The 20,050-nt window shown below is 39.1% G+C and overlaps 1 protein-coding gene across 1 annotated transcript; it reads right to left on the bottom strand.

Annotated features, from left to right (window-relative positions):
- Window positions 1-618: 618 nt before the first annotated feature.
- Window positions 619-1,110, bottom strand: LOC106059746 (notch-regulated ankyrin repeat-containing protein-like). Its single transcript, XM_013217438.1, has one exon. It carries the CDS (start codon window positions 1,108-1,110, stop codon window positions 619-621), a length of 492 nt encoding a protein of 163 aa, XP_013072892.1.
- Between the last annotated feature and the right edge of the window lie 18,940 nt (window positions 1,111-20,050).

Below are 20,050 nucleotides of genomic sequence, written 5' to 3'. Positions count from 1 at the left end.
TATTTATTTCTTGGTATAAGATGGATGGATTTCGTTTTGTCAAATGAAAATGGCTACAATTGCTGAGGTAATTGATATAGTAATATATGCTAAAAATAAAATGGGGGGGGGGTGAAATAACCATTTTGAATGACGGATTTACAATTGTGCCTAGAAGGCTGAGACTAATGTAGTTAAAAAAATTTTTTGTGAATTGGTTGGAAAGCACTTACAGTTGAAAAGTCTACCCAATAACAAGTTCGGATACATTCTCTTTTTGGAATTCACAGCAAATGAAGACTTTTCAAACACTATATTTCATTTGTACTTAAAAAAAAACAACATTGATAACATTGTAAGCTAGTTACTGTTTCTCGTTGCTCGGACTGTTAAAAAGTAAAAATATGCATCAAAGAAAAATCGATTTTTTAAAATGAAACGGAACAATATGACTTTAGTTACCTGCAAATCATTGCACTCATCAGATTAATGATAATTTACATCAGTGAGACAAAGTGATACATTTAATGAAGATGATAAAGGCGTCGTGTGTTACAGCGCATTCTTTCACTGGCATGTTGAAAAGTCTCTTGTCCTGAATCTCTGCATTGTTTGTGTCACAGAAAAATGAACTCGCTGCTACGACCTTCGCACAGCCATCAGAAACAGAAAGATGTCATTGTGGCCACCGTAGGCTGCTATATGCAACGGGTTCCAGCCATCCCGGTTGGCCAGCCGAACGTCTGCGCCAAAGCGGACCAAGAGTTTAACCAGCTCCAGATTGCCCTGGAGGCAGCTGTGGTGGAGGGCGGTCTGGCCCTCAGTGTCAAAGAGATTGACGTTGATCTTTCCCTCCCTCTCTTCCAGTATCCTCTGCAGCTCGATGTAGTCCCCATTCTGCACCGCCTCCCTAAAAGTCATCTGGCAAGGGGACGAGAGGGTGGGCGGCGTCGGGGGCGGAGTCAGAGGGGCGTTCGACGTCGACGAGGGCGGTGCTGTGGATGCCAAACTAGACGAAGACGAAGCAGAAGGCGGAGGCGAGCATGCTGAGTCCAACAGTATCGGGGATGGGGCGCAGATGCGCTCTGCTCTTCCAGAGAGAGTGGCTCTACCCACCCGACTGTCATTCATCGTCCTAATGACCACGCCTAACTCCGAATAGACACACTTCTAACAGTTCACAGAAACTTACACTACTAAAAACCTTTCCGATCCGATACTTCCCCCTTCACAAAAATCTGATACAGTATTTGATTCCAGACAAGTGTGTAGAAAAGCAAACTTCTCTATATGGAATGGCAGAATTATGAACACAACAAGTGATGCTTGACCAACACAATTCGTATCACATCCAGCATTCTCCCATATTTTTGTTATCTTTAGCTGACAGCTTCAATATCCAGGGCGTAAAGAAGCTTGATAATAGTGCTGCTCTCAAGGGAGATAACTGTTCGACAATCTGTTGAAATGATAGAGAAGAAATAATTAGACCCAAGAATTATGTTTTTATATACATTACCAGTTCGTTAAAAAAAAAACAACTAATAACATAATAATTCAAGAAGAAATCATTTTGTAAAAAAAAAATACATGTTACTCAACACCGAATTCTTACCACGGAATCTTAAAAAGATTAGGTATAGCGGAATGCTTTTGTTTTATAAACGTATTAGTAAATCTATATAGATGTGTCCGGCCAGTTCCCACATTGGCAGAGAGATGCGGCCCAAGTTATTGGTTGAGTCGACACCCCTGAGACCAGTCAACTCTGATAGATACGCGACATACGTTGGGGAAAGTCAATACAGTTGGTCATTGTGCTAGTCACATGCCACCCGGCCACCCCTATTAACCTCAACATTGCCTGTAGATCGCAAGGTCTGAAGGTTATAACTAGAAATATGTGCTCTATTAATCTGTCGTAGAGAAACAGGCACAACTGCTAATGAACTAGGGCCACATGAAGTCAAAGACACAAGTTACAAAATAAAAAATGTACACTTGCTTTGAGAAAAGAAAAGTCACTTTCATTGAATGAGTTCGAATTTGTGAACTTGAGTATGTGTAGTTACATTTGATTATATAAGTGTGAATGTGTGTGTGTGTGTGTGTGTGTAGTAGTAGTAGTAGCAGGACAGAACATTGAATTTATTCGATCTTTTTTTTCTTATTTCCAGTCTTAAGACCAACTAGAAAATAAAAATGTCCTGACTAAGTACAATTTACGGATCAAATAAAAGTTCCCTTGTCACTGTCGCTCTGAAACCTAGTCTTCCCCTACACACTCATTCTCTCTGCTCCTCTGGTTAACGCTCTCATTCTCTCTCTCTCTCTCTCTCTCTGTTGTGTTGTGTTATTCCTACTTGTATAATGGTCAAGCAAAAAAAAAAAAAAACAAACATGTTCAGACTATACACCAATGAAGATCTCTAGGTTGCTAGAAACGTTTACTTATATGTTGTTGGGTTGTTGTTGTTTTAATTTCTATTTTAAACTTGCACAATCTTCATGGGTAAGGGGGGGGGGTCACTCAGATCTTGAAAACGGCTCTAACGATTTTCCTAGAAATTTGCCAGTTATGAATATTTTTGGGAAAATATTTACTAGCTTAATTGTTTTTATGTATCAATCATTAGCTACTAAAAGCAAAGTAATCGCTCTTGCAGAAAGTCATCTAACTGTATAAAGGAGGAAATTTGTCTTTTTAAAAAAAAATGTATTCCTAGTAAAAAGCAAACAGATTTTTTGTTTGTAATAATGTTTGTAAAGTGTTTTACATGTTTCGGATGTTCCTTCAGAGTTGAAGATAACTTACTTCCTAGTCCAAACCTACCACAGGACGTCTGGAGATGGGAGCGGGCAGGGCTTGAACCCAGGACCATCGATAAGTCCAAACGACAGTCCACAATCAGGCAGCCATCCTTATTTCAATCTATGTCAATACTGACGACAACACTACGCAAAGTGGATATTCTGCTAAGGCAGTAGACAAATACTTTAGAAACATTTTGTTCATGTATCTTAAAACCTAGTCTTTAATGTAGCTAACTGCATAGTTTAATAACTCTTGTGTCAATGTACGTGAGGAAGAAGTAGAATTTAACCCTTTTTTCAATGTACCCCTGGAAGAAGAATATAACCCTATGTCAATGTACCCGTGGAAGAAGAATATAACCCTATGTCAATGTACCTGTGGAAGAAGAATAACCCTATGTCAATGTACCCGTGGAAGAAGAATATAACCCTATGTCAATGTACCCGTGGAAGAAGAATAACCCTATGTCAATGTACCCGTGGAAGAAGAATAACCCTATGTCAATGTACCCGTGGAAGAAGAATATAACCCTATGTCAATGTACCTGTGGAAGAAGAATAACCCTATGTCAATGTACCCGTGGAAGAAGAATATAACCCTATGTCAATGTACCTGTGGAAGAAGAATAACCCTATGTCAATGTACCCGTGGAAGAAGAATATAACCCTATGTCAATGTACCTGCCAAGTATGGGAGATATTGAAAAAAAAGTCCGTTTTCATGGTCAAATTAGTCAGGTATTCATTAGAGAAAGTCTCAGAGAAATTCAAACCCGAGACACTTCGGCGCCGAGGCCAAGCGCTTTTTTACACACCCACCACGCCCAGCTCTATGTCAATGTATCTGCCAGAATGTGCATAATATAACACTCGGCAAGTCCTTCCATCTAAGACCGCCAGAAGAACAAGTTCAGAGACAAACCAACACAAATCTTGTTCCCAACGTGTTTGACCTTGACACTAAGCAAACAAAATCTCCGGTGCAGACATCTTGTCACTTCCTTCCCCGAAAAACATTTTGTTAAAAAACTCACAAAGAATGGGGGCGAAAGAAAGAACTAAATGGGAATCCGATGGGGAAAGGGGGGAGGGCGCAAGGCCTTGTGGGTGTAGGGACCTGGTCATTGTCAACGCCGTCAGCTGGCTAGTGTATTTTTTTTTTGGCCTGTCCAATGCTGGCCGCACCGTGTCCCCCTGACCCCGGTGAAGGTCGGTAAGCAGACATTCTTGGCTCACAAGAGGACGTAGAAGAGAGGGAGGGGGCTGTGCGGTGAGAGTCCTCCAAGTCCAGGGTCACTACACGCACACATAGAACTAAAGAATAAAAACACATACCCTAATTCAATAGACCTGTCGAGAATATATGTGTCCGGTAGGTTATAAACCATAATACACAAGAGATTGAAGAACGATAACCTAATTCAGATGAAGTGCCCGATCTTTACATGTGTAGGCCTAAATGTAGTATCATTGAGTTTAGAATCAGAAAGACAGGCACGTACAATTAATAATTAATCTGCATTGTTGGCTTCGGTAAATCAAATACATCAATAGGGAGATAAAAGTCATTCGTAGAAATAAAGAGATAGAGATAGAAAGAGAAATGGGGGGAGAGAGAGTCGAATCTTTTAATAATATTTTTTCTATCTCTCCCCTTTATTCTTTTTCTTTCATTCCCACAATTCTAGACGAGAAAGCTTTTCTCTTGTCCAATTCCTTTACCAAAATAGAGACTTCAACTGTTCACTACATTGAAGACACTGAGATTAGATCACACATTTATAACCACTTACAACTACTGCAGCTGGATGTGAAAATCGTTTCAACTGGAAGTCCACTTCCCGTGCTTGGACGTGTAAACGGGAGGCCTACTTTAATCATGTTGTAAAGTTATACAAAGAAATACAGAGAAGACTTAAAAAAAAAAAAAAAAACACTGATTAAAAAATGTGAAGAGCAAAAGTATTTTTTTTAAATTGGGGGAAGGGGTGGGGGACGAAGAGAGAAAAAGGTTATCTGTTCCTCTCCGGGCAGCTGTTTAAGATGGCGGCGGAATTCAGTCTCACTTCCGGTGGAGGTGGTGCGAAAAAAAAAAAGTGTGGGCTGGACGGTGAACTCTTTGTGAGCATAAGAGCATTTAGGTTGAGCGGATATGGTGTGTGAGCCAATTCATAGTGTGTGAGCCAATTCACATGGTATGAGCCAATGTCGTGGTGTGTGAGCCAATGTCGTGGTGTACGGTACGTCAATTGTCAGTGGCCAGCGGAAGTGATTTCTTTCTGTAGAGATGCTCTCCCTGCCATACTGTCTCTACATTTTGTGTCAAGTAATTGTAAAGTTTTGTGAGAACTAAATCTTGTACTTTAAAGCGTCTTTCTAACAGCATCACAGATAGGACTGCGTAGCCATGTGACATACGGTACCCCTCCTTCATCTTCCAACTCGGAAACAAACTTTATTATTATTTGGTATAACTAGTTCCTAAAATCCTATTTTTTTAAAAACGAGTTCGCTTAAGTCAATTGTTATAACGAGTCCGTTAAAGCCTATAATTGTTAGGCCTATAACTAGTTCGTTAAGGCCTGTAAATATTATAACTAGTTCGATAAGGCCTATAATTGTTGTAACTAATTAGCTAAAGCCAAGTGTTATTACGAGTTTCTTAGAGCATTACTTTTTACTAGTCATTTACCCTCTCTCAATATTAAGATGATTCTGAGACAAAAACAAGACAGCCTTGCTAAAAAAAGAGCCTTCTAGAGTTAGTTTCACAATCAAAAAAAAAAAATCTTCACTATAAGTGAAACCACGATTTACAAAGAAAACAGCTCCTGAGATATCCCAACGCACCCCCAAACCCAGCCCGAAACTTTCATACAAACACATCTTTACGTTGCCAGAACACAATGACTGGTAGAATCTCCTGCTAGTTCACTTAATCAATGCACTTCCAGCAGACACTCTCCGTGTGTCACACACACAATCTCTCTCACGTGTGCTGTCACATAGTGTTAACAGGCCGCTCACACATACACGCATTTAGCACATACATGCTGTTGTGTGCAAGTGTCATCGCTTTTTTTTTTAAAGGTGTCAGACACACTTGACGGTATCACATCCACTTATAATATAAGGTTGTCTACGTGTGGGTATAATGTCAACAGAGGTAACCTCAACACTTGACTTCTAGTGATTTAATCCAACTGATAGTGAAATTAGTACAAATTAATCATGCATACAGACTCTATTATTCTTCTAAAACACAAATCTGGATCTGGATTAATTTTTTTCTAATGAAATAGCCTCAAACTAATTACGCTGAAATTTAAGGTCAGCTATTTCTCCCTCTCTTGCTCTCACTGTCTCTTTTGCACGGTCTTTCTTTGTCTGTGTCTCTCTATCTCTGTCTGCCTCTTTTACTCTCTGTATGTTTCTATCTCTCCCTGTTATTCTCTCTCAGGTCTCTGTCTCTTACTGTCTCTCTCTTTGGCAGACATAAACTTAACATCAAGACAGCTAACAAGATATTTAATTTATGGCATAATAATAACAAAAAAATGAAGGAATTGCATCATATATTTTCAAGCAAAAGAGATTCTTCAAACAAGCTTTAAAACGTCCCACAATCATTTCAACACTTCAAACAAGCTTTAAAACGTCCCACAATCATTTCAACACTTCAAACATAGGACTTAAAGACGTTGAGTGGGTAGATACATCATATTCTCCCAAACCGTCACCACATATGAAACATAAAATGAACTTTTGTAAAGCAATTTAAAAAAGCCTTCGAGTGGACAAATAAACGAAAACATACATATTGTTCTTCTGATAGAGTACTCGACTTTCAAAAAGAAGCTATCAAACTCAAACCTGGCTGGTAACTAAAAGTTGTTACTTAGATTCTGAAACATTTTTGGATATGCCCACCCGACATCGTTAATGCAAGACAACTCGCACACGTGACTAGGCTTGATCCGAGAAATGTGCAAAGTGATGTTCTTTATAAAGGCTCGATCTGCGGGATTTACCGAGGGGATTTCGTGATAGTCTAAAATATATCTTTTTAAAATACACTAAAGAGGCTTCATACGAGTGTGTCAAAGTTCAAACAGCATGTATTTACTACACTTGTCAGTACAAATATGCAACATTAATTGGTGTTTTTTTAAATACTGAAACTATCGTTATTTCTCACTGCTCGTGTGTTTCTTTTAATATGCTGTGCAATGAAACAGTCAAGTATTGGCTAGAACTTCCGAACATTGAAACCAGCGAATGAACGTAAGAAGATGGATCTCCGTGTTTGAATTCAATCAACGGCGATAGTCCCCTGCTTTTTAATAGAATATATAGCTTTTAGATCTCTAACTTTGAAGTGAATTTTTGCCCTTGTGTATCTGATTTTCTGAGAACAGCTAAATATCAAATGTGAACATAGAATGCCAAGAGTTATTTCAATTTGATTAGAATGTGTTCTTAAATTTATCACGAATTTGTGTTAACTGCCACATCGTTCTTTGCGTAAATATAAGAACTGCCACATCATTCTATGTGTAAATATAAGAACTGTCACATCGTTCTATGTGTAAATATAAGAACTACCACATCGTTCTATGTGTAAATATAAGTACTACCACATCGTTCTATGTGTAAATATAAGAACTACCACATCGTTCTATGTGTAAATATAAGAACTGTCACATCGTTCTATGTATGAATATAAGAACTGCCACATCATTCTATGTTTAAATATAAGAACTGCCACATCATTCTATGTGTGAATATAAGAACTGCCACATCGTTCTATGTGTAAATATAAGAACTACCACATCGTTCTATGTGTAAATATAAGAACTACCACATCGTTCTATGTGTAAATATAAGAACTGTCACATCATTCTCTGTGTGAATATAAGAACTGCCACATCGTTCTCTGTGTAAATATAAGAACTACCACATCGTTCTATGTATGAATATAAGAACTGCCACATCATTCTCTGTGTGAATATAAGAACTGCCACATCGTTCTCTGTGTAAATATAAGAACTGCCACATCATTCTATGTGTAAATATAAGAACTACCACATCGTTCTATGTGTAAATATAAGAACTACCACATCGTTCTATGTATGAATATAAGAACTGCCACATCATTCTCTGTGTGAATATAAGAACTGCCACATCGTTCTCTGTGTAAATATAAGAACTGTCACATCGTTCTATGTATGAATATAAGAACTGCCACATCATTCTATGTGTAAATATAAGAACTGCCACATCATTCTATGTGTGAAGAACTTATTCAGACGATGTCGGGAACCAAGAACATTTATTTCCTCAATCATTTTACCAAAACCACATTTTTCCTTTAAGACGAGCTAGAGAAAAGGGGAGGGTAGAAGCAGGGTGTTCCCGGGAGGGGGCGCGGGGAGTTTAAGATCGTGTTCTATGTCAAACTGAGTCCACGTTTCAAGAGTTACACATGTCCAACATATGTCTTACAAAAAAAAAGAGGGAGCCTCTGGTCAGAGCCCTACAACCCGACACAGTTGTAACGATAAGAAGCTCTCTGCTCTGGAGATAAACCTCCCCCCCCCCCACTTAGAGACTGGGTGAAAACATCTACACACAATACATGGACGTTAGAGATTTCAAAACAAAACTTGGCTCTGCTTAAGGTCGGTGGTAGCACAAATACCTTTGAAATGAAGCAATGAAATGTAAGAGTGAGATAAAAACAATAAAGACAACATATTGGCCTACACATTTTTGTACTAGCAATGTTAACATACAGCTCTCTCAGTGGCGTAGCTATGGTGGGGGGACAATTTGAGAATCCCCCGGACACTAAATGAGTGTTTTTTTACATTAAATATTTCTCAAAATGCAAGGGCTCCCAAAGAGGTCAAGCCCCCCCCTCCCCCAAATGATGGAAAATTCATAGCTACGCCTCTGAACTCCCTTAATAAAGCATTGGAGGGTGTTTGACTTCTTGTAGAAAACTTCTATCGTCATACAATGACACAATTACAATGCAATTTGTTTTAATACCTTCGAGGATAGTAAAAAAACAAAAAGGGTGGGGAGGAGGTAAAAAGCAATCAGATTACTAAAAAAAAAAAATTAAAAAAAAAGATAATGTAATTCCTTTGTTGGGACATACGTTATAAACGTATATATCATGTATATATCATTTACATTAGATTTGTTAAAAGTGTGTGTCTATTTTTGCTCTTTCCTTGTATATCTAGACTATCAGATAGGCACTTCTCCCACATCCGTCTCCCCACTCATCACTGGCATTGATACGTATTTAACATGCCTTGGGAGTTCACATCTCTTTGAATGGCAAATGTCTACCACTAGTAGTGGGGTGTGTGTGTCGATGTGTGTGTGTGTGACTGTATGAGTGAATGTAAGTGAAAGTGCGTGTACGTGCGTGTAGTGGGCTTGGACTAGTACATTCTCACGGTCTAATGGTTGCAATTAAGACTCACACAATAAGGCAATGGCCAATCTAAATGGCGTGCACATAATTGGTTGCACATTTTGACCTCCTAGAAGGGATGTCGCCTAGTATGAGGCGGAAGGTTCACACATTTTTATGGGTGGATGAATGACCACTACATTTAAACCTTCGTTAGTAGACCACTACAATCAAAACTTCCTTATGTTATTAGACCACTACAATCAAAACTTCTTGGACAAATTCTTATCCAAAATTTATAAGACCACTACAATCAAAACTTGTTAGATCACTACAATCATAACTTCGTAGACCACTACAATCAAAACTTTGTTATCAGACCAATAGAATCAAAATTTGTATGCATATAAACTACATCTAGTAACAGCTACCTCCACATTTCTTCATCTCATTTTGTCGTGATGGCAACAATCATGTATGTGTACCTGGGTAGAAACCTACATGTGTGAGTGTTTTGTGTGGTTGGCTGTGGGTGTGAAGGTCGGCCAGCAAGAATGGACTTAGCATTACTAGGATCACTTAAAGAGACACAGGTCTCTTTGTTACAGTTATATTTTAGCAATACCCAACAATGAAATATTATATTTAGAAGTAGTCTATGTCACCGTAGTGTTGTTCTTACTGACAATCCACGCTGCAGCTATGTATTTTGGGAACATACTTTAAATAGATAGGGACAATCATTTTGTATGTATTTATTTAGTATACATCACACAGTTCCTGTTCTCGTATATCGAATCACACATACACATTTATGTATTCCACTATACCCACACGATTCTTGACAGCCTCAACATAATTCAACACACACACACACCGACACACACACACAGAGAACCATCCGCTCACTTCCTATGTTAACTGGATCGTTTTTTTTTTCTGACCTACTTCGACAAGAGTGTCACAAAATGTTTGTGTGTGTATTTGAGAACACCTGTCACAGCCTACACACACACTCACCCACAGACTCCAACACCAAGGCGTGCACCGAACACCCCTCCCCCAAACCCAGACATATCTATATTACACAAACACTTACGCACAACGTCTCGTATTCATTACAAGTCCAGGCTCAGGATGACAGTGAGAAAGAAGAATCCGTTTCAGAGATTTTCAAAGTACCAAAGTTATTAATCTAAAGTACTAAAGTTATTAATCTAAAGTACTAAAGTTATTAATCTAAAGCAATAGAAGTAAAGAACCCCTCTACATCATTATCATTGTTCGAATACATAGATAATGCGAAAGAAAAAATAGCGATTCTCCCTTTCCCTCGGTCTAAAGACATCCGCACGACCGTAGAAAGCTTATACATTTTCTTTAATGGCACATTTCTAAAAAAAAAAAGCATTCACTATTTTATGTACTATAGTTATAAATTGTGTCCCCCTGGTTAGAGTCTATTTTATCTTTCATTGGTTAAAGATATCTTTAAATAGTCCCAGTCTTTTCTTCAAAAGTAAACGATTTTTAAGGGTATTAAATCAATTAATTAAACAGTTGGAAACTAGAAACACAATAAATAGCCAATCAAATACTTAGGCGGCGGCCACTATTTGGTGCAAGGTGAAAGTATGAGAAAGGGAAACAAGCAAAATAAACAAACAAGCAAAATAAAAAAAAATAATACTTTATAAAAAAAAAACCTTATCTAAGGGAAAGAACCGATAATTACTGCTATTTATCTGAAAATGGCAGGGTTTAGCTCCCAAACTCAATTAATTAGTACTAATTGGCTAATTTTTGGATTGATTCGTGTATTGTCATCGACTATCAATAATTATGCAAAATTTCAACTTAATCCGAGAATAAGAAGTGGGGAAAAAACGTGTCAAAACGAAGTAAGGGGATTAAATCCATACATACATCCACATCTTTCATTAAGTAGCATTTCCCTATTTCGATATCAAACAAAATAATTAACCACCAATAACTAATTAACTAATTGATTATATGTTTTCATTGATTCATGTCTTGTCAAGTATAATGAATATATGTGCAACATTTTAACTCGATACAATAAAGGTAATGGGATACTGGAAAAAAAAACTTGTTCAAACTTTTTACCGGACAGACAGACAGAGTGAGTTGAAGTAAGCTTTGAAAAAAAAAAATAAAAAAAATGTCAACTCAATCCGTGAATGAGAAGTGAGTTGATATAAGCTTTATAAAAATGAGAAGATTGATCTATATATGTATGTAAGAACCTAAACAATATGATTAGCTTCCGAAGTGGAGTGTCTCTGGTTCGAATCTCGGCGACGACCAGGATTTAAATTGCGATATTTTTAGGGTGCCCATCGAGTCCACCTAAGTCTAATGGGTACTTGAAATTTGTTGGGGAAAGTTAAGACGATAGGTCATTGCGCTGGAAACATGACACTGTCGCTAACCGTCGGCCATGGAAACAGATGGCCTCTACATCATCTGGTCTAGACATCGCAAGGTCTGAAAAGGGTACTTTACTTCTCTTACTTTACAATAATGCTATTACTACTTAGAAACAACAACATGAACATAGATACACCTAGGAATGCAATGATGTGGAGTTAAATAGAGTATGTATGTTAGAACCTCTATTTTAAAATACGGATGCTGGTAAGTACAGCTTAGTTCTCACAGTATCAGGCCGTTCGCGCCAACAAGAGACACTTCTAAGTTATTAGACCACTATATTACAGCACTTGAAACAAAAACTTCACCGCTACGTTTTGTAGTGTCATGTCGTCATCTGGTCACTTTGATGGGTATGAGTCAGTAAATATTGTCCAACTGGACTTTACTCTAGGGTTACATCTGGTATTGTTGATAAACATATCATAATGGGAAAAAAACAAAAGAACTATGTGGACATCCCAAACTACTGTCCATACAAAAGAAATTGCACATGAGAGATGTATGAGCGAGTTCAAGTTCACAGTTTGATACTACAATTACAAAGGGAGTAAAAAAATATTTCTAGGATTTCTTCGTGATCGATTATTATGGCACGATAATAATGGGCAGCCCTTTTATTCTCTTCACTTTTCTTACCTAGGGCCATTGGAACTAGGGACAAGTTGCCTGAATCAGCCAGGAAACCAATGACTATGCAGAGTTTAAGTCTCTATTTAACATGCACGAATATATTAACATTAAATGAACGCATGACACGTGGGTATGTGCGCAATGTGTGTCACTATCTTCTCAAGATGGAACGTACCTATTATGTAAGCAACCGATCTGTTCTTGGTGCCTGGCTGTGCCACTAGTGTTACACTATATAGAATTACGTATTAACAACTACAACACTACAGAAGTATTTTGTGTAATATTGAAGTAAAGGCAAATAAAAAATATACATATCTGAACTTTGATGACCTATCTTAGTGACTATCAAAAGTTATATGAATGTCTGCTGCTTATGTCTTTAATTTGTTTGTATAAACTAATGGCAAATCAATGTGAGAGAGAGAGAGAGAGTATATAAGAGGGAAGAGAGTGCAGACTATTTGAATACATAGATTTGTATATTATAGTGTGCTTGCATGTAGTCACAGATGCAATTTAGCTTGAAGTGATTTCCTCACCATGTCATTGGGTGTAATATGTGTTGTCTACTATTATGAATATGTATTATGGTATTTGGGATTGAACTAATGCTATTGTGTTTGTAGATGTAGATAAAATTTTGTTATATGACTGATTTTAACATCAGTGTAATCAAATATAATGACTCTTCGGTAGTTCTATCTATAGGAATATATTCAATTCTAACGGGTCTATACATTTCATAAATCCTTTTTAAAATAGATCTAGAAACAAAAAATCTCACCCTTGTCAAAATCTATTGGTCTAGATTTAGAATCTATGATCTAGTAAAGACGTTCGTCCATAGCAACACCTTCGTGTCTAGATCTAGTAATCTAATCAAGCCTAGATCTAGATGATAGATCTGATCTCCAAATTTACATATAGATCTAGACTCTAAATCCAGAGTCTCGTTGGCAAGTCGGTGAAAATCATTCCTGAAATTCGAATACAACTACACAAGATTCCAAGGAAATGTCACTCGATACAGCTGTGGCCTGACGTAAACACATTTCTAATCCATGTATTTTACCTTCAAGTAGCACTCACTGAAGGCTAGTCCTGAAACACACGTTTCTTTGTTGAGTGCTGATAAATCCAGAGGCCCGATCTAGGTCATCCAATCAAATCGTATTAATATCACAAGTATCGAACTCTTTTTCTCGAATGGCACTCAATATAACATTAGCTGATCGAACTGATTTAGATCTATTTCCTAGTAATCCACTGGTTTTTAATACAGCATATTAGTAATACACCAATCACAGCACTGAAATCCCTATACAGCTAATCTATTTAGCTCTATCGAGAGTTTCTCTGTCATTATTTCTATAGAAATCTACACTACTAAATGTGTAAATATAAACTGTAGTCGTAGTGTATAGATATAGATCTCTCGAGTATATCTAGCGCTACACAAGGTACAAACAACCACGACTGTCTTCAATAAAGAATACAAATCCACTTTATCATTGGTTTATAATTATACTACAACTAGATCAACGTCTAGTAATATAGTTCTCTCGGTTCACACAATGTCAATGGATCTAGATCTATGAATCTCTCGTTAGAATAGACGTATTCTCGCCTGTTGGCAGCTTCTAGATGTACATCTAGTTCTAGAACTTGGAACAAATAAGCACTCCAAAGACTGGTTCTACACACTGGAAAGAAACTTCAAGTCTTGGTGATGCCAGGGTGGAATACCGACCAAGTGTTTTATATCCTACATCAAAGGAACACACCAGAATACACACAGTAGAATTTCGGTTTATAAATAAATGTCCGTGTATCTAGAATCTATTGTCTGAATGATTTCTGAGATACCTATCAACCAGCTGACTTCGGGAAAAACTACACCTCAGATGATAACTCCCCATCAGTAGGCTGGGAGGTTGTATGCGCGAGTCTGTGTACCTTTATTTTTTTCTTTCTTTCCTTCTGTTCTTCTATCCCAACTGGATTTTCTTTTTTTTTCCCCTCCACCTCCTGTTTCGCCGCTGTTGTGGTTTACCGTCAGAGCGAACAGTGAGTGTCAGCCCGTCTATCGTTGTGCTAGACGGTGCAGGCTTGGGAGAGAGAACACACACACGCGCGCGCAAGACTATCAATACAGACACACACACACACACACACTCTCTCTCTCTCTCTTTAGCGAGCCGGGCTCTCCCCCCCCCTTTTTTTTTTCCCCACTGCGTCACACATACACAGGCACACGGAGACAGCCTCGGTGCGATAATCGCGCACACACTCTGTCGCCGATCACTGCGCGATGTGAACACACACACACACACTCTGTATCTCGCAGTGGCTGAGCGAGATGCGATACACAGGCACCCGTGAGTGTGAAGCCTTCCGTGGGAAGTGGGTATGCGTGTTAGTGGTTGTAAATATAGGTGTGTGTGTGTTTATATATACAGCTCCCTCCCCCCTCCCCGTTTCCTTGCTCCACCTCCTTGAGCTAGCCCGCAAAGCAGAGTGGGAAATGAAAATAACTGAATGGCCAGTTTCTTTCTCGTCGACTCGCTCTACAGGCCATGCGAAAGATGAGAATATATGCCAGTAGAATAAGTGCGCTAGACATTTACCACATTTTAATATCCACCTAGATCTATATTTTGTATCTCTCGTTCATTCTCTTTCAACACATCTGAACCACCCGCCCCCCTCCCCTGGTCGCCCTCTCTCCTCAGCATAACTAAGCTAAGTTTTAGCTTGAGGAATCGGACCCATCAAGTTCAAGAAGCTCAGTATCGATATAGCCCGGGCGCGTCTGCGATACAACAGACGAGATCCGTAACAATATCATTTAGACAAGCACCTACTTTAACATGAATATTTATTGCGACATCCACTGTTGGGTTCAAGTATGTTTCACCAAGTCCTCCCCCCCCCCCTATTTTTTTCCAGTTTTTTTTTTTACTTTAGTGATTATTGTTTTTTTTTCACACAATTATTACATTATAGCCTAATCCCATACTACACACAAAAAATTAAATTTTACTGCAATTACTGATTATATCAGAAAAAAAAAAGGGCAACAAAGATTACGATTGCTAAAAAAATGTCCTCATTTAATGTGAGCGACATGGCCTTTGCGATGTTTTATCACGCTCACATCTGCATTAATTTATTTTTTAATATCACTGCTCGATATGGCAATCTGAACATTAAAAAAAAAAAAAAAAAACTCCATATCAAAAAACATTTGGGCAGCTGTTTGAGAAAAACATAAAAAGCTTAAAAGATTCTAGAAATAAAAAATCACTCTTCGGGTCAGAATTGTGTGATTTTACCATCACAAAAGAGTTACAAGACACCGATAGCAAAAACAAACAGACACAAAACCTTACTTGTCCCCCTGGCAATCAAATCATTAAATAAAATTAAAGTATCGGATATAAACTTTTCTTACGTCTGGTATGAATATATATTTTGTTATCTTTAGTTATAATGTTTTTATTTGGTTTTATGCACAAATTGAAAGACAAATTTCCTTATGGATAATAAAAATTATTGTTATTAATATTATTTCCATATCTGCCTGCCCATTTAAGTTATTGATAGTCTTTTGACTATGGATTTTGTATTCACCCCAGTGTGTATCTATCTATCTATCTATCTATCTATCTATCTATCTATCTATCTATCTATCTATCTATCTATCTATCTGTCTGTCTGTCTGTCTGTCTGTCTGTCTGTCTGTCTGTCTATCTGTCTGTCTATCTGTCTGTCTGTTTATTTATGTTTTAAGGTCCAAAATGTTGCTCGACTTAAATTCGAACTCGAAGGCTCAAGGCTCCTTGATGAAGGCCGACACGTTAACCACTGAGCAAGACAAGTGCTTCGTGGTTTTGAAGTGACTTGAAGACTATAAATGTACATTGTCATTTATCTCGTTATTTCATTTGTGTTTTCGCATATCTCGACAGTGAGATATGAAAGTTATAAATCTTTGTGAATCAAAGTCAAGTCTATTTTGTTTAAAAAGAGGTGTTCAAAATGTATTTAAGATTCAATCTTGATATACACAAACAAGTGCTTGTTGGCCTTGAGGTCTAGAGGTACAACCCAATACATCACCCCTATCTACACTTGAAAAAAAACCCCCAGTAAAAATATCAAATGAAACCTCAAGTTCAATGACTAGCTACTTAAAAAGCCTTAAGAACAAGTCTCTCTTTTTTTTCTATTAAATCCAATTAGTTTTTTTTTTAAGCATCCCTTTCCACCCCCCCCCCCCCCCCCCGTGTCCAAATTGTTTCCGTCAAAGAACCTGACTTGATCTTCAATCATAGTTTAGTGCCTCGCTCTCACCTCGGGCACAGTTTTACGATGCAATAGCTGTGCACGGTTGTGTACGAAGCAAGAACACGGAAGGTGAAGAATGGTGTCGTTAATGTTATGGCCCCTACCATTACTGAGACTTTTACAACGCAGACACTCACCAAGTTTCCCCGTCAGCAGATTAGAACAAGACCATCTCATTTGGTTTTTATGTCCTGATCAACGACCCGCGAAGCAGAGGCGGAAGCAAGTAAAAATATTCGTTTATATTTCGAGGAATTGGAAGAGCTTCAAACAGTAAATGTACGTGTAATGTAAGGCAGTGGGGCGCGGTGGCTGAGTGATAAAGCACTTGGCTTCCGAACCGAGAGGTACCTGGTTCAAATCTCGGTAACAACTGGGATTTTAAACTTCGGGATTTTACGGACGCCATTGAGTATAGCCCACTCAAATGGGTACCTGGCCTTAGTTGGGAAAGTAAAGGCAGTAGTACTGGCCACATTCAACCTGCTCGTTAACCATTAGCCAAAGAAATGGATGACGTCTGCCCCATAGACCTCAAGGTCTGAAAGAGGGCACTTGACTAGTGTAAGACGAGTGTTTAACGTTTTGTTGGCTACACTACATGTTGTGCTGGTAGCCATCGGTCAGCATCATACTTCAGTTTGTGAGATTGAAGGAAATAAAGGAAAAATGACGTATTTACAACCATAACACGTAGCAGGAACTTCGGTCACAGAATGGGTCAAGAAAACAGTATTCACCTGTCACGTGGTCCACGGTGTTTGCTGGTAGTCCAATTCGACTTCAGCACCATGCTGGCGCAACTAGACCACATGCTGGTGGTGGACAGAGACCATAGTTTCACCAGATACTTAGCTCTGGCTAACCCTCACCTAGTTTGGCCCGTCAGTCGAGACGGTTTGCCGGGGTGTGGCCGTTGCCGCATGCAGACAACTGCTTTAAGCCACATGTGAGAGCTGAGCTCTGAGTGGAGACCAATGTCAATGAGCTGCTCAGAGAGCCCGACTGCCCAGTTGACAGAGGTACTACTTCTCCTACTGAACCCCAGCTTAATGTTCACCGCCATGCTGAAAGATGCCTTTCGCACAGAAAGTATTGGAGTTGGCATACGATATCGCACCAATGCAAGCTTATTCAATGCTCAGAGACTCAAGGCAAGGATCAAGGTAAACTACTATTCGCAGATGACTCTGCCCTAAACGCCGCAAAAGAAGAAGACCTTCAAAAGAGCCTGTCCCTCTTCGCTAATGCCTGCAAAAATTGCAAAAATTTTAACCTCACCATTAATGTAAAAAAGACAAGTGCTGCACCAATATTCTCCAAATAAAGCTGTCACAGAATTAGACATTCTCATAGAGGGCCAGAAATTAGCAAACGTCAAAAAGTATTTGGGTAGCACCATATCAACAAACGCCAACCTAAATGATAAGGTTGACGTCCGTGTTGCTCGTGCCAGTGCTGCTTTTGGCAGACTTCAAGAACAAGTGTGGCAACGGAGAGGACTCCACATATCCACAAAACTGAAAGTCTACAGTGCTGTAGTTCTCCCGTCACTCCTATATGCATCAGAGTCCTGGACCTTATATTACCGCCACACCAAAAAGCTAAACTCCTTCCTTCTACGCTGTCTAAGGAGTATCCAACCACATACCAGACACAGAAATCTTAAAGCTGTCCAACATGCACAGTATCAATGCGATTGTAAAAAGGTCCCAACCTCGATGGGCGGGACATGTAGTCCGCATGCCAGACAATCGCCTTCCCAATCGACTTCGGTACGGGGAGTTGTGTGCAGGAAAGCGCTCCCAGGGAGGCGCTACAAAGACACTCTTAAGAGCTCCTTCAAGGAATGCGATGGCGACATTCACAGCTGGGAAGCACTAGCTCTCGATCGCTCCTTATGGCGTCAAGCTGTGAGTCTCGGAGTCTCAAGATATGAAGCAAGAAGAGTGGCCAGGGTGAAAGAGCGCCGAACCAACAAAAAGTTGAGAGAAGAAGCAGGCCTATCTGGAACTGACCTAACCGACCCATGCCATGTATGCGGCCGACATTTTAAACGAGGATTGGACTTTACAGCCATCTTCGAGTGTATAGGAAATGTGCTCATCTTCGACCATGAAGGAGGAGCTATATACATGTATCGATCAAATGGTCAATGTCTTTTGTATTTATAAAACTTTGTTAAAGTTGAATAAAAACTAATGAAAGTGCGCCAGTCTTCACAAATACATATCTACGTAAGTAGGCCTACACATATTTTAATACATGTACTTCAAAACAGCCTTTTGCACTAGATCTGATGACACAAATACTTTCCCCACAGTTCCCCCAAAGGACTTCTGCTATCAAAGGCCAGCTCAGAATAGTTTTCTGTAGTTCCAAACCTTACCATCCCAATAGGAATCAAATGTACAAATGATGAATGGATGGTATCTGAACATTAGGTAGGCCACTTCTGGACGTGAACATGACTGAACTTTGCCAGGAGTAGATCTATGCCTTTTAGAAACGATTTCTGTGTTAGGGTTAATTCATTCACATAAAAGCCAGTGACCCAGTGTAGCCTGTGAGAGTTTTAAAATAAATATTTAAAAAAAAAAAAAGCCTTTTATTTAAATTGTATGTAGCCTCCCTTTCCAGCCCCTACTCCGCACAGTTATTGTAGTATCGAATGTGACATCGGTATCGTACCAGTAAATAGTGCTTGCTGGCCGTCCACTTCACATTTCGACGTTACTCCCCCCTCCCCCATTTTTCCCCTCTCTGTCTCTCTTTCCTCTTCACCCACTTAGCCCCTTTCCCGAAAGACCAGTCTCGAGGAATTCTAGTTAAAAAAAAAGGTTGGGGGGAAGGATAAGGGAGGAGGGGAAGCTCGACCAATCAAATAGCGTTTAGCATCCCAAGGGATAAAACCTCGCTTCTGATTGGCCCGCGATAGACGGTCAAATAACTTGGCGAAGGGGTTTATTCACAAAGCTCGACGACCGTGGGAACAGAAGCAGTCCTCTATCGCACCCTCTCTATCTCCTCGGCTGTAACCCTCCCTTTCCCCCACGAGGACGAGTAAAAGAGAGGGGAATGCACGGACTGAGAAGTGTTGGGTTGTTTGTAATTTAAACTTGTAACAGTGTAAAATACTTAGATCTACATAGGACAAGATCGAGCGCTAGTCTATAACAAAGTTCGACTGCTGCCCATTTTCTAAAAACGTGGATCATTAGGTACATATAAATGCCTATAAATAGGCACTGTCTTGTTGCAAATAATAGTTTAGCTACAGGAATAAAGCTTCAAAGCTGAGTAGCATTAAACGTACGACTTGATAAACCAAGGTCCTATAGATTACAAACAATATTTATAATCCAAGTCCTACAAAAAAAAAATAAA

This window comes from Biomphalaria glabrata, chromosome 9, assembly GCF_947242115.1.
Source record: "Biomphalaria glabrata chromosome 9, xgBioGlab47.1, whole genome shotgun sequence".
Taxonomy (NCBI): domain Eukaryota; kingdom Metazoa; phylum Mollusca; class Gastropoda; family Planorbidae; genus Biomphalaria; species Biomphalaria glabrata.
Note: the sequence above shows the minus strand (reverse complement) of the source record. Positions and strands in the feature narration are given on the sequence as shown.